The sequence below is a fragment of the Magnolia sinica genome, chromosome 6 (assembly GCF_029962835.1).
Source record: "Magnolia sinica isolate HGM2019 chromosome 6, MsV1, whole genome shotgun sequence".
Taxonomy (NCBI): Eukaryota; Viridiplantae; Streptophyta; class Magnoliopsida; order Magnoliales; family Magnoliaceae; genus Magnolia; species Magnolia sinica.
The window spans coordinates 72,289,263-72,313,486 of NC_080578.1; the positions used below are offsets into that span (position 1 = coordinate 72,289,263).

At 39.0% G+C, this 24,224-nt stretch overlaps 1 protein-coding gene across 17 annotated transcripts in view; it reads right to left on the reverse strand.

Moving 5' to 3' along the window:
* The window catches only part of LOC131248856 (probable inactive protein kinase At3g63330), a 170,547-nt gene that overhangs the window by 117,990 nt on the left and 28,333 nt on the right, over positions 1–24,224 (reverse strand). For 16 of the 17 annotated variants that reach the window (XR_009172502.1, XR_009172505.1, XR_009172504.1 and 13 more), the window contains 3 exons: positions 12,225–12,378; positions 3,816–4,008; positions 2,054–2,288 (listed from right to left, as the gene is read on the reverse strand). Coding sequence is in view for 13 of the 17 variants with exons in the window: in XM_058249338.1 (XP_058105321.1) it covers positions 2,054–2,288; positions 3,816–4,008; positions 12,225–12,378 (582 nt within the window). In the remaining 4 variants the exon portion in view is untranslated. Of the gene's footprint in view, positions 1–2,053; positions 2,293–3,815; positions 4,009–12,224; positions 12,379–24,224 lie in introns of those variants that run through there. The other variant, XM_058249346.1, reaches the window with a different exon arrangement.

Below are 24,224 nucleotides of genomic sequence, written 5' to 3' on the forward strand. Positions count from 1 at the left end.
AAGGGCACACAAAAAATCAATCCATTTTCCACATCACATCATGTGGGCATCAGTGAAATCAATGGGTTGTCGTCAAATCGCTTAAGCGATTGTATGCGATCAACATGGTGTGATCACTTATGCGATCGCACAATCGCATAAGCACTTGCACGGTTTTTTTTTTTTAAAAAAAAGTGGGAAAAAAAATGGAAATTTTGGGAAATTTCTGTTTTTTATTTTCTCATAAAGACTTCACTACTCCCATCAATTTCCAAACTAATTTGTGAATATTGGTTAAGTATATTACCTATACTATCTAAGCTATTAATAACTAAAAATTACCAACTACTTATTAATAAAATGTAAAAACTTGATACTTTTATTGATAAACAAATCTACAAAGTACAAACTACTAATCTACTAACTATATACATTGTTCCATCTCCCATCGTGGCACATCACCACCATCACCATCGTTGTCATCATCGATAGAGTCATCTCCTTCTTCAACGTACACACCATCTTCTTCCGTTTCTTCATCATCTGTCCGCACAAGTTGCTCATCCATGTCTAATGGTCGAGCATCTTCTTGTACTTCTTCAATCTCAATATCATCATCATTTTCTCCTTGACTACTAGGCATAGGCCTCATGCTACTGCTCACCCCTCCATCTCCTCTTCTCCACCGTTGAGATTGAGAACCTTCGCTAGGTGCCGATCCATAAGCGGCGTCTTCAACTTGGGCCCATGTAAGGAACTCGCCGGCAAAGATTGGATCATTTTTCTCCACAAGCCACTCACTATCTGCATCCAAATCATCTAGGTTGATAAGTTCATAGAATCCAAGCGTTTCTTGCCTAGCCTGGAATCTTTCTCGTAGCTTCTGGTTATACTGGAACCTTTAATGAGCTCCAATCCAAGCTCAAGTCCAACTTAAAGAGAAGACAAATCTATCAAATTTATGAGAAGAAGACCATGAAACAGATCCACCCACTCTCCTTCTCAATTCTTCTTCTAGCCCTCCAACTTTATATATCTTTTCTTCTTTGTGTTTACTTTTGGGAACCAACCAAGTCATTTGTTGAAATACCAATTAAGGGAGCCTCATTACCTGTGAGTAGAGACACCTATATCATGAGTGGAGTAGGATGCCTAAAACCTTCCCTACCCCACAACCCCATTCCTTAACCAAGAACTTGGTGAATAGGCCATATTGGAGTAAAGTCCCCTAAAATCAAGAGAATCACTCCCTTGATTATTGTGTCAAAAACAAGGGTTCTAGCCTATCCTTGAAAAGTACATTAAAAAGGTTAGCGGCAACTCCAAGATTAACTTAAAAGGCTCTGCAATTCTATTGAGCCTTCGTTGTTATGTCGACAAAATTGGTTCTCATGAGAATCCATGAGAACCCTTCGAGATCTCATCACACATGATATGCATATGCAATCCATGCTACACAAACCCTTCATCTAGCTTGGATAAAGGATCAAGAAAAAAATCACACTGTTTTGCATCTTTGTTGATGTCTGAGCACTAGGGCTTTCATGAGGTGAAGCGTCTGGGGGACGGAGGGTGAATTGGTTCCTAAGGGAAAATCCCTCACTCTCATATAATATGCAACAAATTGGCCCCACCATAATGATCGCCTTGTGCAAAAATAAACCCCATCCAATCATTGGGTGGTGGGGCCTTGGGCAAAAATAAACCCCATTCACTCATTGGGTGGCCCCACCACAACTCATTGTGTGTGTGTGTGTGTGTGTGCTTGCCTTGTGCAAAAATAATCCCCATCCACTCATTGAGTGGCCCCACCACAACTCTGTGTGCGTGCATGCTTTATTTTAGTGTGTACATGGGTTCCAAGCATGAGAGTGTGTGTTTGTCCATGTTATAGCCATAGATGTGGATAAGGTCAATTGACAATTGTGGAGGCTCCAATTCAAAAGAATAATATAAATTCTGAAAAAAAAAAAAAAAAAGATCAGTTGTTATCTAACATCTTCAAGCATATCAAAATACAGGTTCAAAGGGATGCATGAAAGATCAATACAAGTACCAGTTCCTCTTTTCTTACCATAATGCGCTTTAGAATGAATAAATCCTCGCTGTCGGAATCAGTAAAACAATGCTGACTAGATGAATTAGCTTGTGAACTTGTATCACATGGATCAACATGTAGACTATTAACAGAGCAAGTTTTAGTTTTGTTCATCCGATTCAAGGTATCACCCTCTTGAGAACAATTCCAGTGAAACGCCAAATAAACTTCACCATACGATCCACGATCAAACCTTCTTTTTAGTATATACCTAACTAGCAAGGCATCAGGGGCTTCAGAAATACTTATGACCAACATAAAATAGGAATTGTAGCCAAAAAAAAAAAAAACTTCTTACACTAAAACCACTAAATCCAGACAAATAAAAAGAAATCTGTGGCATGTCATCTAATAACCAAGGACAGGAATTAGAATGCATATTGACAAAATTCCAGGATCACAATGGTCAAAGTGCACAAAGATCATTAGCAAGATAAGTTTAGCCACTGAATTTTGTCACAGATGGAAAATAAGCATGTCATAATTGTCTGCATATGATGAAATAATAAAGTGGGAATGACAATATGATTGTCACTTACAATGTCAAAGTGCACTCAGATATCACAAAGTATTGTGTGGCTATGACCATCGTATTAAATGATTCAGAAAAAATATTGTAGAAATAAAACATTCTAATCATGACACTGGTCCTAAGGCTATGGATGATTCAGTATGAGCACATGTCAATCTGCAAGATAAAATTTGGCAGAAGCCTGAGAAAATGACTGGGAATGATCTTCTCAAGGCAGTTGTTAGGGCACTTGATGAGGCCCATTCAGATATTCAATCAGATCACAGGCAGGAAAATGTGCTAACATGCAAGGTTCAGGATGTGGCAACCGTTGATCAAGAGAATGATAATGGCTGTTACAAGGGAGCAAATGCAGAAGCTACTCAGGTTTCTGAACATGATCATATTAATGGATCATCTGATTAAATGGGAAATGAACTGTGCATATGCTACGTATGCAATTCGGTTTTATATCAACATCATCATCATCAAGCCTTGTCCCAACCAACTGGGGTTGGCTGCATGAATCCTTCTCCACCATTCCACTCTATCAAGGGCCATAACTTCAGTTAGACCATAGACCAATCAATACAGTTTTATGTACAAACTGATATTGTAATTTGAACATGAAATGATGAGATCATGGATGCATAAATTATATTATATGCATGTTATTGCATAAATCAGAGTATAAGTTTCTCCGATTTAAATATAAACTAACATTACAACTTAGAACTATAACTTCATATCAGTGGAAATACAGAACTGGATCACAAATGTCCCACAGTTCAGAACTGAAAATGTGGTTGGCAATGTTGGTACTGTTTTTCCACTCCAGAGAGAGCAGGTCTCATTCTAAACAATGAATACTCAGGGTACTCTCATCGTGAAGGTTGCGGACCTGCCCTATCAGCAGCTAACAAAAGAAACATACCACATGTATTCACATATAATTGCAATAATCCTAGTTCTTATGCATTCATTCCACTTCTTTGTTTTCCTTCTTTTTTTTTTGACATTACGAAATCAAATCATAATGAGTAAATGGAAAAGCGTAAGCTACATATATCTAGATGATGAATAAGTAACAGCACTCATGTAAAATAATTGAAAGTTTGCACATTAAGGTCGAACATAAACTTAATTAATGAGGCATATACTTTTCAAGAAACAATAACACAATGGCCCATGCTATAATGCCTTAAAAGCTTGCACATTGGAGGTTACCTAGAATCAGGTGAGTCGTATCCAAATGATGCTGAAGAATTGAAAACTGTATCGTTGAAAGGGATCGATTCAAGCAAACCAAGAAAACTAGCAAAGCCGTCGGGGTTCATGCACTGGCCTTTGGCACCTTCAATATCCATCCCAAAGTGCAAACACAAATTTTTATCATTGTATAGACCTAAAGATCCTCCACCTGAAGTCATATACACAGCAATTAGACAGCCTTCATACCAACATTAAGAAGAAAAAAGCTGAGCCCATCGTGTAGTGCAATAGTGACAAGTTGTGTCGACCCCATCGTGATGTTTGTATGAAATCCACTCCATCCATTAGAAAATGCGCCCTTGTGTTTGTCCAGTGGCCCAAAAATCAAGCCGATCCATCACCTAGATGGGCCCAATGTTTTCCATATCATTATCACATAACGTATCGCAACCTTGGGATATGGATACATATCAGTTATCACCCAAGATATATCGTGGTATTGTGTAATTTATCGTTGTTGTTGGGAAACATGGAGAAACATTGGGAAATTGGTAGAATTTTTCAATGAAACATTAGGCATTGTTAGGAAAGACACCAGTACACACTTGGAAATTATATATATATATATATATAAAGAGAGAGAGACGCTCAGCTGCGCAGCGGTTCGCAAGTTATATGCGAACCTTGCCATCAACCGTCGGCAGGGTGTGCCAAATCGGTTACGTATCGGCCGTATCGGCCGATACGTAACGGTAACGGTGCAAACCGATACGTAACGGTAACGGTGCAAACCGTTACCCGTTTCGGGGCCGTATCGGCCGATACGATTTTTTGTACCCATATCGGCCGATACGGGCCCGTTACGGGGTGTAACGGCCTTAACGGGCCGTTACGGGCCCGGTAACTTTTTTTTTTCATTTTTAGCTCATTTTTTGCTGTTTTTTTGAAACCTCTTGCTTCCAAACTGTTTTTCACTCCTTCTACTACTAATTTCGACCAACCTTAGCTAGGTATTTGAGATAAAAACACATTATATTACAGATTTTTTTGAATCAAAGCTCGGTGGCCATTTTTCAGAAATTCGTCAAAAATAGGTATTTATACTTTTTTTAATACGTTTTACTGTTTTAATCATGTCATATGATGTGTTAATCATAGTAGAACATGTTAATGTACATTTTACAGATTTGGGGTGCCATTTAATAATTTTTTAATATTTTTTTCTATTTACGCATGAATTTTGGCCCCTTTTTTTAAAATTCGAAAAATCAAATTTTAATGGTTGTTTTGCTGTTTTAATCATGCCATTTGATGTGTTAATCATAGTAGAACATGTTAATGTGCATTTTACAGATTTGGGGTGCCATTTTATATTTTTTTAATATTTTTTTCTATTTACGCATTTATTTTGGCCCTTTTTTTGAAAATTCAAAAAATCATTTTTTAATGATTCTTTTGCTGTTTTAATGACGTCATATGATGTGTTAATCATAGTAAAACATGTTAATGTGCATTTTACAGATTTGGGGTGCCATTTTATAAATTTTTTATATTTTTTTCTATTTACGCATTTATTTTGGCCCTTTTTTTGAAAATTCGAAAAATCATTTTTTAATGATTCTTTTGCTGTTTTAATGATGTCATATGATGTGTTAATCATAGCAGAAAATGTTAATATGCATCTTACAGATTTGGGGTGCCATTTTATATTTTTTTCTATTTACGCATTTATTTCGGCCCTTTTTTTGAAAATATGAAAAATCATTTTTTTAATGATTCTTTTGCTGTTTTAATGATGTCATATGATGTGTTAATCATAGTAGAACATGTTAATGTGCATTTTACATATTTGGGGTGCCATTTTATATATTTTTTATATTTTTTTCTATTTACGCATTTATTTCGGCCCTTTTTTTGAAAATTCGAAAATTCATTTTTTAATGATTCTTTTGCTGTTTTAATGATGTCATATGATGTGTTAATCATAGTAGAACATGTTAATGTGCATTTTACATATTTGAGGTGCCATTTTATATTTTTTATATATATTTTTTTCTATTTACGCATGAATTTTGGCCCTAAAAAATAATTGCAAACACCTAAATGTAAGATATTTTCATATTACATTCATTCTAATATATCTATCATTGATAGTAGATAGTTAGAAAATTAAATATATGAATTTTGTAGTCAAATTCAGGTTATCTGGTTCATAAATTCATCAGACAGTCCGATACAACTTCTCACCAAAGAGTGGACCGTTACACCACCATAAATATGTTCCAATTTATAAATGAATGCATATTTGGAATGCTTAGAATATTCCGGATTTAATCCATATTTTTTCATATTTTTTTGGCAAAAAAAAAATTTTGCGCCGTTACAGGCCGTTACGCCCCCGTATCACCGTTACGCCCCCGTATCCGTATCGGTTTTGGAGGTCACCGTTACGCCAACCGATACCGATACGGGACACCTTGACCATCGGATAAGCTAGACGGTCTGGATGAAGGAGCTCTTATAGGCGAGTTTGAAAGAGTGAGTTTCCGTCTCTAGCATGCCTCTTCTCCTCTCTGAAGGATGCGGCGGAAGCCTTTCACATGAAGTTCTTCCGCTGGGATGCAGGTGGGTCCCACTAAGATGTTAGTGATAAATCCATGCCGTCCATACATTTTTTAAAATAATTTTATGGTATGAACCCAAAAACTAAGGTAGATCAAAATCTCAAGTGGGCCACACAGTGTTGATTGAACTCTCACAGTTAAAAACTTCCCGGGGCTACCAAAGTTTTGAATCAAGCTGATATTCGCTTTTTGCCATCATCCAGATCTGTATGACCTAATCTATAGGTTGGATGTCAAATAAACATCACGGTGGGCACTAAAAAAATTTTAACAGTGAGAATCATTATCACCGCTGCTTCCTGTGGTGTAGTCCACTTGATATTTGGATATGCCTCAGTTTTGGGATAATGCCCTGAAATGATAAGGAAAAATGGATGGGCGGTGTGGATAAAACCCATACATCACGTGACCACTCAAAGCACGTGCCCATTCATAATTGTAGACAGGCGGCGGTAGGACGCGATCCAGGCCGATTTCGCGATAAGTTATCGGACGCGGATTAACTGCTGACAGGTAGAGCAACGTGACTGGATCCATCATGATGTATGTGTTACATCCACACCGTCCATCCATTTGGAGAGATTATTTTAAGGCATAAAGCAAAGAATAAGGCAGATCCAAAGTTGTAGTGGACCCCACCACAGAAAACAGTAGGGAGAGTGATGCCCACCGTTGGAAACTTCCTAAGGTTCACCATTATGTTCATTTGAGATCCAAACTATTCATAAGTTAACGCAGACATGAAAGAAGGGAAAACATATATATTAGCTTGATCGAAAACTTTTGTGGCCCTTAGAAGTTTTTAACGGTGGGCGTTACTTTCCCCATTGTTTTCTGTGGTGGGTCCACTAAAGCCTTGTATGTGGCTCATTCTTTGGATTATGACCTAAAATGATCTCTCCAAATGGATCGAAGGTGTGGATACTAAATATGCACCATGGTGGGGCCCACAGAACCTGATAACGTCACTTCGGTAGGGAGTCGGCTACTCAACCTATCCGTGGCTAATCCAGACGCTGATTGGCTACTGATAGGTTGAGTATCGAGAATGGGAAGCGGATTGGCTGGTGTACCACACCTCAGCTATATAGCTAGTGTATTGACGTCAGCAAGTTCTGTGGGTCCCATTATAAGGTATGTGTTATACCCAAACTGTCCATCCATTTGGCGAGCTTGTCTTAAGGCTGGAGACGAAAAATAAGATAGATCTAAAGATCAAGTGGAACACATTGAAACAAACAGTGGGGGATTGAACGTCTACCATTGAAACCCTTTTGGGGGTCACAGAAGCTTCCGATCAATATGATATCTGTTTTTCCTCTTCATCCATGTATTTTTGACCTTATTAACAGATTGGATGGAACATAAACGTTATGTTGGGCCCTACGAAGTTTTTAACGGTGAAAATCATTATCCTCGCTGCTATTTTTGGTGTGGTCCATTTGAGCTTTGGATATGATTCATTATTTTTCAAATGCTCTAAAATGATCTTGAAAAATGAATGAACGGTATGGATATAATAAATACATCATTTTGGGGCCCATGTAACTTTCATCTCATTTGAACCATTCGTAAAACACAAATCTCGCGGAGCGTCACACTCGTCTTCGCACAACACGTATCTACACTAGCTTATATAGTTGGTGTGAGGTACACTAGCTAATCCGCTTCCCCAAGAATGCTACTAAAGTGACGTCACCAAGTTCTATGGGCCCACCATGATGTATGTTTTGTATCCATGCCGTCCATCCATATGGAGAGATCATTTTAGGGTAAGATCCAAAGAATGAGTCACATCCAAAGCTCCAGTGGACCCCACCACAGAAAACAGTGGGGAGAGTGACGCCACCGTTAAAAACTTCTAAAGGCCACAAAAGTTTTCGATCAAGCTGATATTTGTGTTTTCCCTTCTTTAATGTCTTTGTTAACTTTTTAACAAATTGGATTTCGAAAAAACATCATGGTGGGCCTTAGGAAAGTTTCAACGGTGGGCATCAATCTTCCCGTTGTTTTCTATGGTGGGGTCTGCTAAAGCTTTGGATCTTCCTCATTCTTTGGCTCACGCCTTAAAATGATATCTCCAAATGGATGAACGTTGTGGATACTGCACATACATCATAGTGGAGTCCACATAACTTGGTGATGTCACTTCAGTAGCGAGTCTCGCTACTCAACCTGTCAATATATAATGCGCATCCAGCTAATCTTCTTCCGAAGTTTCTTTGCACACGTGTCACAGACGTCTAATCCGAACGGTCCATTTGATGCGGAATCCCATGAAACATCAAGGGTCAAATTTTCACCCTAATAAAAAATTCTGGTGGGCCATAGTAAAGAGAAATACAAATCAATGGAGGATACTATTTTCATTTTTCATGGCCCACAAAAGTTTTGGATCAAAGTAAAAATTGGGCCCAAGAGGTTTCATGAGGTGGTGCTTCACGTGTACCGTTCAGATTTTGGAGTCATCACTTATTATAACTTCTCAAAAAAAGTTCCCACAAGTGTGCGAACTGGTGCGCAGCTTTCGGCGTCTACAAAGGGGACGTGGATTGCGTCCTACTGCCGCCCGTCTCCAACTATGAATGGGTAGAAGTTTTGAGTGGTCACGTGATGTATGGTTTTTATCCACACCGTTCATCCATCTCTTCTTATCATTTCAAGGCATTATTCCAAAACTGAGGCAGATCCAAATCTCAAGTGGACCACACCACAGGAAGCAGCGATGATAACGATTCTCACCATTAAAAAATTTTTTAGGGCCCACCGTGATGTCTATTTGACGTACAACATGTAGATTAGGTCATATAGATATGGATGATGGCAAAAAACAAATATTAGCTTGATCCAAAACTTTGGTAGCCCCAGGAAGTTTTTAACGGTGAGAGTTCAATCAACACTGTGTGGCCCACTTGAGATTTTGATCTACCTTAGTTTTTGGGTTCATACCCTAAAATTATTTTTAAAAATGTATGGACGGCGTGGATTTATCACTAACATCTTGGTGAGACCCACCTAGCATTCCAGAGGAAGAACTTCATGCGAAAGGTTTCCGCCGCATCCTTCGGAGAGTTAGGGAATAAAGAGAAGAGGCGTGCCAGAGACGGAAACTCGCTCTTTCAAACTCGCCTATAAGAGCGCCTTCATCCAAACTTTCTACCTTATCCTACGGTTGATAGCAAGGTTCGCACGTAATGACATGCGAACCGGTGCGCAGCTGAGCGTTTCTCTCTCTCTCTCTCTCTCTCTCTCTCTCTCTCTCTCTCTCTCTCTCTCTCTCTCTCTCTCTCTCTATATATATATATATATATATCAAAAAACAAGTGCACATAATAGGTTTCCTTTGTATAGGGGCCCTAATTTATGCGCTGTCTAATTAAACTGATCCAACTGTATTCAAAGTCGATTCAAAAAAATTATAAATATAAGAAAACACGTATGGAAACACAAGCAATACATTAAGCAAAAAAGGAAGTAGAAAACTAGAAATATACTTGTGGATTTCAAAACTATAATTTTTTTTAACATTTTTTAATTTAAAAAAATCCTCAAATTGCCAAGAATGTATAGATCATGATATATACATGTTTGATTTCGTACTTAGACGCAGTGTTCGAATTATCTCTGATATTACAGAAATATCTCCGATATTATCTTTATCTCCAGCTCAGCGACACCGATAACACTAGTAGCGATATCGATAACGCTGGAAGTATCAGAAATTCTAGGTATTAGCAATGTATCGCTAAGTATCGACAATGTATCAATATAGCTAATATAATCACAATATTTTCGACTATGTAAATTCTAGGTGTCGCTTGTATTGTCAATGCATCAATATCGCCAATGCATCGCCAATATTTTCGATGATGTAAATTCTAGGTAATGCTTGTATCATAAGTGTATCGACGATAATTCAATAATATCGCCAACGTATTGATATCATCAAAATTTTGTTTATTAGAAAAAAAATTTATTTCAATTTTTTTTCCTGGGCACATGGTTGTATGTAGTGTTCAATTTGTCATTGATAATATTGATAATATCTCGATCCTATCGATATCGCAACATGCACAATATTGAGACCACAATATTTCTTTTCATTTCCAATTGTTGATAATTTCTTGGTGAACTATCATGTGTTGTTGATATTTTGCAATATCGATGGATGTTTGGATGGAAGGTTGGATGGTTAAATAGGTTGGATGAGATGTTCGGATTGATTTCTTACAACAACACATGCTTTTAAGGCCTAATTAAATGGAAGCTTGTTATGTATGCATTCTTTTTGCAAATTTTTTTATTTCTAAATACAAATATGTACATTTTAACATCTCTTGAAGTTTCGCTGAAAATTCCACCGTTTTTCCCATGTTTCCCCACATTTCCGGTTATCAGCGATATTATCGGCGATATCGATATTGTTTCCATATCCCTGGCCAGCGAAACCTATAGCAATACTGATACTTCGAACACGCTAAGATTGTAATTGATTTGGGAAAAATTAGACATTTTGATTTTTCTCCAATTTTTCACAACTTAGCTTAGCCCATCTCCCCCAAATCTCGAAATCAAAGCTCCACATCCAAAAATTTACATGAAGAATCATGAATTTCTTACGATTTTACACTTTCTGCAACATATAAAAATGAAAAATAAAAAATAATAATAATCAAAACTAAAAAATACGCAACTTTTAGAATCCAGTCCTAAGAAGCTTCCGATCACAATTTCAAAGAACTTTTGAAGATTTTCTTCCAATAAACTAGAATGGATTGGTCGAAATCACCTTAAGATGTTCTGAGAAGATTTATTTATTTTTTTGGCAAAAAAAATGATTTTTTGTGATTTTTTTAGGATTTTCTAAACAAAACAGCGGTGGTTTCCTTTTATCCCCTTCAATATCGCACTCAGTATCAATATATCACACAGTACATTAAAAATTTATAAAGGGGGAGTGGATATATCGCATGATATCCACGATATATCGCGCGATATATTACACAATACCATGAAAAAAGGATATTGAAGTTAGGTTTTGTATCGCCAAGCTAGGATAGATGATATATCGCAGGATATATCGGTGACATTGCAAGATATTGAAAACACTGGATGGGCTACACTTTAGGAAACAGTGGGGATGATGTGCCACCCTTGATTGAGTTGGGGCCCATGTGAGTGTTAGAATGGCCTGATTCTTGGCATGTCCCTTCATCATGGTGGGATAAATAAAGTGAAGGGGCTAAACTGCGTATATGCATAATGGTGTCACCAAACACAATAAACGGTGGGCAACCCTCTCTCAATTGTTGCATGTTGTGTGGCCCACCTAAGTCATGCATTGGCTAGATTTTTGGGCTCAAAGCCCAACTTGAGGTTTAAACAACCATAGCTTATGGTAATGCCGACGAGAGATTGATTGTATTTATGCTTATGGTAGTGTCGACATGAGATTGACAGTATCGTCGCTTATGGTAGTGTTGATGGCTGCTACTAGATCATTCCCATGCATGCATGCATGTATGTATTTATGAATGTGTGTATTATGGTAGCGACATTTATGGATGAATTTATGCATACATGTGTGTATGTATGAATTCAATAAAGCCGAAACCTTATGGAAAAAGAATCATAAAGTTCATGTATATTAATCTTTGCAGCTAAAGGAAACATCAAGCATATCGAGTAAACATAAAATGAATATAACATTGGACAGTTAGATAATTATGAGAAAGGATTCAAAAAACCAAAGGTGTAATCATAAAAAGAATAACATGGGGCACTAGCAGGTGAAACTTACTATGATGGTGCCCAAGGCCATTAGGTAAAGCTTGTGGTAGATCATAAACGTCATTTTTCATATCATCCCTTTGCGCATGAAAAACATAATCAATGTTTTCATTAAGATTCTCGGATAAATAAAAGCAACCAATTTTTTTCTTTGGCCCTTCAACCTTCAACAAGAAAAGGCCCCAATAGCATTAAGACAAGTAATGCATTAAGCATCACAAAATAAATTTTGGAATATTTTTAAACTAAAATCATTGGAAGCATACAAGAATAAATCACATATCTACATTACGAACATCTAAAGATCTATAAATGATCTAAATAGTTTCTTTTCTTCCTTTTTTAACTACTTTTTTTTTTTCAAAATAAAAAGATTTGGCAATGAAATTTTTGGAATAGATGATAGTTTAATTTTTAGTGAAATGAAGAGGAAAGTTCATGAGATAAAATGAATCTAAGAGAATATAATTTATGTTCAGCCCATTTCCATCCAAGAGATTGTGGACCTCTAATAGATAAAATGAATCTTAAATTTGGTGGCTGAAAAAAGTTGCTTCTTTCCTTCCAAGGAAAACTAGAACTGTCTAACTCTACCCACCTGTCTCTCCACCTGTTTTGGTCTAGTAAGTTTCTTTTGCCCAAGAATTGCATGGAAATCATGGAAAGCATCCCTAGCAGAAGAGGTTTGGCCAAGAACCATGTTTTGCATATTGTCGGAAATGGAGATTTGGCCAAGAACCGTGTTTCTTTGGGCTGATCATTGGTTACAAGGTGGTAGATTGCTTGACAGATTTGGTTCTAGAGCAGGATATGACCTTGACTTGAACAAAGAAATTTTGGTCAGCTATCTGACAGCTCTGGCAGATCCCAACTCCTATGTCCTCTGATCTCATGGAAAGTATTCAAAGATCAGGAATGTTCAGATCTTCAGCATCCAGAGATGAAATAATCTGCTGCCCTGACTCTCAAGGCAGATTCTGTGACTCAGCTTTGGAAATTTGTACAAGCTGTAGCGCGCCGGTCCCTTGGGCTGAAGAAATCTGATTTAAATGAAACATACCAAAGCATTCTATAGATGCTTAGATGGGGCTTCTTGACAAATTAAAAACCATGGATATTTTAAGAGCAACACAAATCCTCAATGACGTTTTGTGCCCTTTCTGCAGTCAGCCCACAGAATCTAGCAGCCATCCGTCATTTCAGTGCAATTGGTCAAACTAGCTTTGGAGGCAAATACAAGCTAAGTTTGGCATAGACATGGAATGAAGCAGGGATCTTATAGCCACTTTCTCTAACTTCATAGGATAGCTCTAGTGCAAGCTTACTTTTACAGCATTGGTGTGGCATATTTGGCAGGAAAGGAACAGGAGTGTTTTTTTTTTTTTTTTTTTTGGTCCTTGAAGGATCAACTCTAATGAAGCTAAAATCTCTCAAAAATAAATAAATAAATAAATAAAATAATAATAAATAACAAAATAATAAAATAATAAAAACTCCAAGGAAGCTATAATCCATTGTCTTCGAAGACATCCATGCCAACGATATGTTTGTCCTAAGCCAAGTCCTCGTCTCCACTTCCTCTAGCCAATCAGCTACTTGGAATCTCCCCACATCATTAGAATCCCTCAACCTCATCATCAACAAAGCCAGCAGTCCAATTTGATTCCAAAGCTGGTGTTTAGCTGCCGGCTTGAAAAATGACTGTAGCAGTGGAATGATTTGCTGGTCTCCAAATTGGTGAAGGTCCATGCCCAAGACCAACTCAAAACTTGGAACAAAAGGCTCAATATATAATAATCAACACGGTTTACAGCTAGAATTCAGAGAATGTTCACACCCAAGACAACTGGAAACTTGATCAAGTATACAATTAAACTCCTCGACAAGGTTTGAAACGTGAATAGGAAACTGCAAGTACTCAATTGCGTCAATCAAACTTTTGCGAGATTAGAATTGAAATATATAATATTTATACAACTCCAGAAAGCAAAGTCGCTTTTTTCTTCTTTTTTTTTTTTTTGTTTATTCTACCGATGCCAAAAAGCTAGGACAGGGCTTTGATGATTATGATGATGAGATGACAATTACCTTCTTTCTTTCTTTTTTGGTGGTGGTGGGGAAGGAAATTTGATTAAAAAAGAAGCCCATAAGGAAACAAAACAAAGGAACTTGAACCCGAGCAAAAGAGAATACACCCAACTAAACCAAAACAATCAAGAAGCCAACATGTCCAACTTCGCCCTTCTAAAGACCTTTGTCGCCAACCCACTTACGTTCCAAAAGCATTGGTTATTCCAATCTCCCCAAAGAGCCCAAAGGCCGGCCAACAACGCTAACCTCTACATCCACTTTCCTTTTTTTCCCATCCCTCCCCATGCTACCCAACAAGAAAGCTCAAGATAGTCCCCCGCAGTACCCATGAGCCTTTGAAGAAATCAAGAAGCCCTCCCACACAATTTTGGCAAAAGAACAACGAATAAATAAATGGTAGACTGACTTAGCATCTTACAAGAACATGGTACAAATGTTGTTGATGACCAACCTCTTCTGAAGATTATCAATAGTGAGCATCCTATTCCTTCCCACCACCCAAGCAAAGACCGCAACATTGGGGGGGGCACCGTAGTGCCACACAAAGTCAGTGTGGTGACAACACACCCAACGAAGATCTAGAGATCAAGCCATACAAGGAGTGAACCAAAAAATTTCGCAACGCATCCTTTCTCACCTACCAAGGATCAGAAATCTTGAAGCCGAGCTAGAAGCTAGGTGAAATCATTCACCCCCTCATCCGTTTAGTTCCTTCTCCACATGAGGACCACATAACATCAGCACCAGAGAAAGAAAAGCATCAAACAATAGAGGATTCTGCCACCAAACAGAACCTAGCTAGCCTTGGAAACTTGTCACACGGTGGACCCTCTCCAAGCTACGTCTTCCCAAAAATGCACCCCTCACTCATCATGCAACCAACCACCTTACAAAGGCTAGACGCTCTATATCAAGATGATTCCCTAACCCACCACCCTCATTTCTCGACACCATATTTCTTTGCAATCACCACTCTCCATAAGCACCCTTCTTCTATCTCAAACCTCCACATCCACTGATGCAAGACAACTAACTACTTGCTCTAAAAGCTAGAACTGATAGAGCGTGGCGAACCAATCCCTTTATCTCATAGCCCAGGTCAGGCCCTCGGCCAAACCCCCTCGTGGGCCCCACTTCACATGGGTCTCGGCTCACACAGGCTGCCCACCCCACCTGAGCCCAGTGTGAAAATGCCCCTACATTAATCACCCCCGGTGAGGAGTCTCGAACACAAGACCCCCCGCTCGGATACCACTTTTGTCGCAGGACAACTAACCACTTGCTTTAAAAGCTCGAACTGATAGAGCGTGGCAAATCAATCCATTTATCTCATAGCACAGGTCAGGCCCTCAGCTGAAACCCCCCTCATGGGCCCCACTTCACATAGGTCTCGAACCCGCCTCACACAGTACGCCCACTCCAAGTGTGCCCCTGCTTCACACAAGCCACCCCACTCGAGCCTGGTGTGAAAATGCCACTACATTATCCACCAAGTAAGACAAGGTTCACGACCTCGGACCTCCAACCTTCTAGTTTTGACTCTTGCTTCCTCGTAAGGTTTGCACACTTCATCCCTCTCCAATAAATGGAACTTGCAATTTTCTCCAGATTCTTGCCAAAGAAAAACCCTCAGCTTCTCCAACCTAGCCAACACCAACTTCATGCATCTAAACAATAGCATGAAGTAGAGAGGTAGATTCAATGGTGCAACTTTAATGAGCATAATCCTACCGCCCAATGAGAGATTTTTGCTCTTCCACCTCGACGACTTCCTCCCCATTCTTTCAATGACCTTGTCCCACAAGTGCTTCGCCAGTTTGGTCACAGGAATCTGGAAGGTGGAGAGAGAGTGAGAGAGAGGGGGGCAGGATATGGGAGGAGACGGTGGGAGAAGGGGCGATGGGTGATTGGACGAAGGTTCAAGGCAAGAAGAATGATTCCAAGAAGAGAGGTGTGGGCACAATGGAGCTATCGGAGCTTCCAACGTTGTTCGTTGACAGCTTCCTCGACAGATAGCTTCCAATCAACTTCTCCAAAGTCTTTGATAGGGTGGGGAACGTTATGGAAGTGATCATTCCTCGAGATTGAAACTCCTCTTATCGCAGTTTGCCTTCATCCATATGAGCTTGGAGGAGGAGGTGGAGAGGACCATTAAGCTATTTGACGCCAAAAGCTTTAGAGGAAATAAACTCAAGGTTCATAGGGCCCATCTTGGTCCAGAGGTCAAAAACAGAAGGGATAAGAAAAAAGTGAAACAAAGAGGCAGAAAACCGAAAGGAGAAGCTTGATAATAAGGGGAAATCATTCCGGAAGGATGAAGAGGAAATCAGCATAGTTAGAGGAGAAAGCCATGTCTCCTTCAGAGATGTTGTAGTAGGGGAGAAGCATCATTAAAGTCTGCAGGGGGTGGAAGAAAACCACCAATAGAAATCGCAGGGGAAAGAAGTAGAAGAGGAGAAATGGATTTGGACTGAAAGCACCGCCAAAGAATCGATGGTTCACATTAGGCCGAAAGTAATAAAAGATGCCTTAAATACTCTTCAATGGTCGTCAGTTGAAAAACTGCTGATAAGGCCACTCTATCACAACTTTGGTGTTGGATCGAAGATTATTACAACTTAATGGATGCAAATTTTACCGTAAAAGTGATAGATTCAAACAAGGTATGGATTCACTACAAGGTTGGGGCGAATTTGGATAAAGCAGTGGTAGCGGAAGCCATTTTCAAAGTAGGGCCCATTAAATAGATCAAGAAATGGTCGGAAAGATCACACTTCAAAAGGAAAGAAATCTGGTTCTTGATATGGGGAATCCTTCTGGAGCTATGGTTTCGCGAAATATTCATGGTGATCGGATCATGTCTGGGCGAAGTGGTGTTAATCGACCTTTGTGATGGAAGACGAAGAAGAAATCAAGGTAGCTTGAGTGTGTGGTAAGAAGAAGAGAGCTCTTGCAAACCCTTTTTCTATCAAGGTGTGGTTGTTTGGGAAGAGAGGTTGGAGTTGAGGGTAGAGAGAAATCATGGGAGGTACCGCAATGATGGGGGGAGGTCTAAAGCAGAGGAGAAACTAGAAGATCTTCGATGAGAGGCTTTAGCAGTTAGGAGAGGGAAGAAAGAGCACAATTTTTGTGCTTCAAAGACCCACCGATCGCAGAGGCAAGTGTGTGCGCATCTCCTATTGGTGGAGATGGGGTTAATGAGGAAGGAACGACAAAAGATTCGTAGCATGGCAACGATTATAACATGGGAATATGAGAGTGCCTCACACACTTCCAAGCCTATTGTCATCAGTGGGCTCAGATTACGAACCTATAGAAGATGATACACGTACCACGCTCGCTAGTTGTTTTGAGCAGTCGCCTTAGGCAACGTGACAGGGTGAGAGGAGAGAGATGGCTGATGTGTCGGTTTGGGTCTCATTCGAGCTGACTTTTTCAAATAAGACCAATAATGAGGTCGGAGGACAAGTGTCATTGGTTGGCTCGTGGTAGGGACAATATTGAGGTAAGAAAAAAGAAGGCATTAGGATGGTGACACATGGAGGAGATGGGCCTCACAATTCCCTCGCAATTGTTCTCTCCCGCATGACGTGGGACTCTTTTCCCCCTGTAATTTATTAAAGACAGAAGACGGTTTGCCTTTTAAAGGAAGATGAAGGTGAGAAGGGTACTTGCAACGAGCTTTGGATGAGCTGTCGCATCTCTATAAACAATAAATGCTTACAAATCTCTGCAGCAAGATCTAGTTGAAACAAAGAGGATGTTTATGGGAGCCTAAACTCGGAAGAGATAAGACAGTCACTCAAGGTCCGAAAGAGAGAAGATTTTGGATTGCCAAAGGAATTTGCAAATTGCGAAGGTAAGGATGATGATGCTGGAAATGTTAAATCCTAAGGTGGATATCCCAGAGGAGGCTCTAATCATCACCCTGCTTCGTGCTACAAAGGTGAAAGACAATGTAGAGTCCGATTTAGCTACGGACTCCAAAAGGCAAGCTACTCCCAACGGTAGTAATACGTTAACTAACGATTAGATTCAGTGGTCCAAGGATGTTCTGGAAAGAGTGGGAGGGATGGTAGGTTTATCTTTCGGGGCCTGGAAGGAAGATGTTTACGATTTCTTCCAGTTTGTTCAAGGCAAAGGGGCTCAAAGGCAGTAGGAAGCTCAACTAATGAAGGGCAAAAAATATCCCAAAGGTTGGAGAGAGCTTCCAAGTTTAGAATTCTCAATCAATTATAATTCTTCGAGCAAATCACGCAAGGAAACGGGGCAAGAGGGGGTAAAGCTAGTGATCAATGATAGTTCTCTCTTGGAATGATAGTGGATTGGGCTGAAAATTCAAAAAGGCCTACATTAGGAAAATGTACAAGAAATCAAAAGCAGATGTCATCAAGCTTCAGGAAACTAAGCTTTAGTCAATCAACAAATGCATGTTGAACTCTCTTTGGCAAATTCAAACAAAGTGTGGGTTGCTTTGAATGCTTTTGGATCTACGGGAGGTATTGTTGCTGCCTAGAATTTGGAGGCGTGGAGAAAAGAAGACAGTTTCTCAGGTCCGTTCACAGTTTTGGTCATCTTACAAGATCTCTCTTCAGGATGTCACTGGATGTCAGTGACTATTCACTGTTGTGTATGGACCTTGTATTCGAAGTCGAAGAGATTAGTTATGGCCTGAGCTAAACGGCACCAAACGGACATTAGATTTACCATTGTGCGTTGGAGGTGATTCCAATGCAATTCATTTCCCATTTGAAAAGTCCAAGAGAGGAGTTATTACTTGTAACATGAAGAAATCTAAGATGGTGATGTAGGACAACTAACCAATTGCTCTAAAAGCTCGAACTAATAGATCATGGCGAATCAATCCCTTTATCTCATAGCCCAGACCCCATATCTCAAGGTTTAGGTCCTTGACCGAACCCCCCTCATGGGCCCCACATCACATGGGTTCCGCCTCACACGAGCCACCTACCTCACACAAGCTGCCCACCCCGAGTGTGCCCCTGCGTCCCACGGGCCACCCCACTCAAGCCCGATGTGAAAATGTCCCTGCATTAATCACCTCCGGTGAGGAGTCTCAAACACGAGACCTCCCGCTTTAATAGCACTTTGATGTAGGACAACTAACCACTTGCTCTAAAAGCTCGAACTAATAGAGCATGGCGAGTCAATCCCTTTTATCTCATAGCCCAGGCCCCACATCTCACGGGTTATGTCCTCAGCCAGACCCCCCTCGTGGACCCCACATCACTGGGTTCTGCCTCACATGAGCCACCCACCTCACACGAGCCGCCCACCCCGAGTGTGCCCTTACATCCCACAAGCCACCCCACTCGAGCCCGGTGTGAAAATGCCCCTGCATTAGATGGATAGAGTCACATGAGTTGTTTAAACTCCGATAAGGGTGTAAATTTTACTTTAACAAATAATTAAGTAGAAGTTACTCTTTTGCACCTCGACAGATTTTTTGTTTCAATAGAATGGCTTGAAAAGTTTCCTCTTGTTAGTCAGCATGGCTTTTCAAGGCCTATATCTAACCATTGGCCTATTGTGTTGGAGTTGGATGTTGAAAATTGGGGTCCAAGGCCATTTAAATTTGAATTAGCCAGAATGGAGATTGATGACTTTAAGTATTGGTTATTGATTGGTGGGCATCATTCATGGTGGATGGTTTCATGGGTTTTAGATTGAGTCGAAAGCTTAAACTTCTAAAGGAAAAGATAAAAGTTTATTAGAAAGATGTTCTTAATGCCAGGGAGGCATAATTCAACACCATTCTGAAGGAGATTCACGAGTTCAATGTTAAGGAGGCAGGTCATCTGACAGCAGAAGGGGATAAGAGAACAGCTTTATCCTTGAAATATGCCTCTTACTCAAAAAAGGAGAAAATTAGGTAGCGGCAAAGATCTATGTTGTTATGAGTTGCAAGGGACAGGAATTATGCGGTTCTTCCACAATATGGCTATTGCCCGAGCACAAGTAAATAGAATTAGCAGTTTGGTAGTGGACGGCATTAGAACTTTGAAACAAGGCAGATCTATAACTCCATCGTAAGTTATTACAAGAATTTGTTGTCATGTGATCAATGGACAAGGTTACGCTTAGATAACTTGAATTTTTTACATTTCTTGAGTGAGGATGCAATTTATCTTCAAAAGCCAATTTCAGAAGAAGGAAGTTAAACTCAATGTGTGGAGACAAAGCTCAAAGTCTAGATGGTTATCCGATGATGTTTATTCAGAAATTTTGACAGCCAATTAAAGGTGATGCGATGGACTTTATTTATAAGTTCTATGAGCGAAGCCGGCTCTCAAATGATCTCGACGCTACATTTATTGCTCTTATCCTTTTTTTCATTTTCTTTTTCTTTTTCTTTTTCTTTTTTAAGAGCTTTATTGATCTTATCCTTAAGATTGAAGTACTGAAGGTTTTGAGGCCAATTAGACCCTGTAGAAAATTTCGGCCAAAGTTTTGACCTTAAGATTTTGGGGAGTTCTCTCATAGATCATTTCAAAGAATCAAGGTGCTTTTGTTTCAGATAGACAGATTTTGGATAGTGCTCTCATTACTCACGAATGTATCGACTCCAGGAATAGGGAAGCGAAAAATAGGTTAGTGTGCAAACTCGACATAGTAAAGCATACAATCATGTGGATTGGGAATTTTTAGATTACATCAGTGTTCAAAATATCAATATCCTATTATGTATCGCATCCTTGGAATACAGATACATATCGGTTATCACACAGGATATATCGTTTGTACTGGGTAATTTATCGCACTTTTTGGGAAACATTGGGAAACATTGGGAAAATGGTTGAATTTTTCAGTGAAACTTCAGGGATTGTTAAAAAAGACATCAATACATACTTTTAAATCAAAACATCTCAAAAAGGAAGTGCACATAATAGGTTTGCTTTATATAGGGTCCTAAGCTATACGCTATCTGACTGAACTAATGCAACTATATTCAAATTGAATGCATAACAATTAGAGTGTATATGATGACCATTTCATCAAACACTCCTAAATACTTTGAAATTAGTATCAATTGGCAACTGGTTGAAGGGAAATTTTAAAAAATAATAATAATAAGATTTTAATAATTTTTAAGTAAAAATAATTTTTATGTTTCGATGTATACGATGACCATTTCATCAAACACTCCTAAATACTTTGAAATTAGTATCAATTGGCAGCTGGTTGAAGGGAAATTTTTAAAAATAATAATAATAAGATTTTAATAATTTTTAATTAAAAATAATTTTTATGTTTCGAAAATAGACAAGGACTTAACAAATCAGTAGATCAGCCCTCATACATGCTTGATTTCATGTTCGAAGTGCAACATTACAAGCAATTTGGAAGGAAGTGGAAAATTTTCGATTTTTTCCCAATTTTACCCAAATCAAGCCACCTACACTCAAATTTCAAAAATAGAGTGTATGCTATGATCATTTCATCAAATACTCCTAAATACTTTGAAATTAGTCTCGATTGATAGCTAGTTGCAGGAAAATTTTGTAAATATATATATATATATATGAAGAACATGAAGAACCAATGGATATCGAAATCAAAGCTCCAACTCCATAACTTTTCATGCAAAACATGAAGAACCAATGGATTTATAACCATTTAACACTAATTTAACATAAATTTAACCAAAAAGAGAGAGAGAGAGAGAGAGAGAGAGAAAGGATCGAAAATTGAAAACGCTCACCGGATTGAACATGTGAGATATATCGACAGTTCAGCACTACCTATGCATTTTGTATTGCGCAAGTGGGATACAATATATATTGTGGGATATAGCAGCTGATATTGTCGATATTTAAAGCATTGGATTACATGTTGGGGAGATTAGGTTGCAGCCTTAAATGGAGGAGATGGATTCAATCCTGTGTCCAGTCTTCATACCTTTCCATTCTTGTTAATGGGTTGCAGAAAGTTTTTTTTTATTTAAGGCCACCCGAGGTATTAGACTAGACAATCCTTTATCTTCACACCTTTTTGTTGTAAAAGGACAAGCGTTTAGTATGATGCTCCATAAAGTAAAGGAAAATGGTTTGATTTGTGAATTTAAGGTGGGGGATGTGGAGATTCACGTCAATCATCTCCAATATGCAAACTATATTATTTTATTTGTGATGCAGATGTGACCTTGGTAGATAATCTTTGGAAATTTGTTGTTTGCTTCAAAGCAGTTTCAGGGTTGAATATTTTTTTTGAAAGTGAGATGTTGGGAGTCCATGTGCACAATGAATTATTGTGATTGGCACCAATTTTCGAATGCAAGAGGAGCTTTTCCTTCAACTTGTCTTGGGTTGCCTCTTTGTATTCGAAAGCCGACAAAGCACCTTTGGGATAAGGTTGTTAAGAAAATTGAAAAGAAATTATCGAGTTGGAAGCATCATTACCTATTGTTGGGAGGCCGACTAACTGTTAGAAAAGCAGTCGTTTCTAATATGCTAGTGTACTTTATGTCACTTTTTAAATGTGTCCCAAGTTAGTGTCGGATACAGTGGATAATTTGAGAATAGATTTTGTGGAAAGGGGCCAAGGAGAAAAGAAAATTTAACGTTCTCGGGTGGGAGGAGGATTACAAGCCGATAAATGAAGGTGGACCCAGTTAAAGGATTTGGGTCTCATGAACTTAGCGCTCCTTGGAAAGTGGCATTGGAGATTTGGAATTGAAACTGCCAGATTATGGAGGATGCTTGTAGTTGATAACATGGATCTCAGAAAGGAGGATGGAGTGTGAAGAATTCTTCTCTCTATCATGCTTCTAATATTTGACGGGCAATAGCTTTGACAAAACAAAAAAAAAAACAAAAAAAAAAAAAAAAAAAAAACATTTCGTATAGGGATCACCTATTCACTTAGAAATGGAAAAAATAATTTGTTTTTTGGGTGGACACTTGGTGCAGTGATCGGGCACTCCAAGAGCTCTTTCCTAGAATAGCTAGTCTTGCTCCAGATCATTTCATTCTTGTGGATTGTTGTTTCTCTATCTGTGAGGGATATGTGGTTTGGTCTACTCCTTGTCATAGGAATCTATCAAATGAAATTGTGGAACTGACCAGATTATTAGACTTTCTAAAGAACATGGTTCCCTTGTCTCATGAAGATTCGATGATATGGATGGCGGATCGATCGTGCAATTTTTCTAGTCATTCGCTATATAGATTGATTTTTTTAAGTAGTCTCTCATCTTTAGGCCTTCCTATCTGCTCCATCATTGGTACTATGGAGCCCCACCTAGAGTTGCAGCCTTTGTTTGGTTAGTAAGAAGAAAGAGAGTGATAACCAAACAACCTACAAAAGAGATCCCTCGTCCTTCCCAACATTTGTTTGATGTGCATGAGGGATGCAAAGTCGATTGATCACATATTCGTTCATTGTCCTTTTGCTCAAAATGTGTGGGAGCACTTTCTGGTTTTCTTTCATACCGCTTCGGTGATGCCAAAGTCAGTTGAGGACCTCATATGAAACTGGCATGGAGATGGGCTAAGCAAATCCGGGAATGCAATTTGGAGGCTTCTTATAATGGAAATTTTATGATTTACTTGGGGGGGGGGGGGACCAGAATAGTCATTGCTTTCGGAATAAGGGATCTTCCATCGAAGAATTTATTAGCAGAGTTAAGCATGTTGTTCTCTAGAATGGGCATCCTTTATGAATGCAGCAAAGTCTGCTAATCTCTCTTCTTTTTTTGAGTTGTAGAGTCGGGTTGTATTCTATTCTCACCTTCTGGTGGGCATTTTAGGGGTTGTTTGGCAGCATATATTCAGTGGTAATTGGTGTGAATCATTGTGAAAGCAACAAGGTGGCATGTTTGGTAGGCGCAAAACAGTGATAAATGGATTCCATTTACCGCTAATTTGTCTAGATTGAAATCACTCCCTCAAGGTGTGAA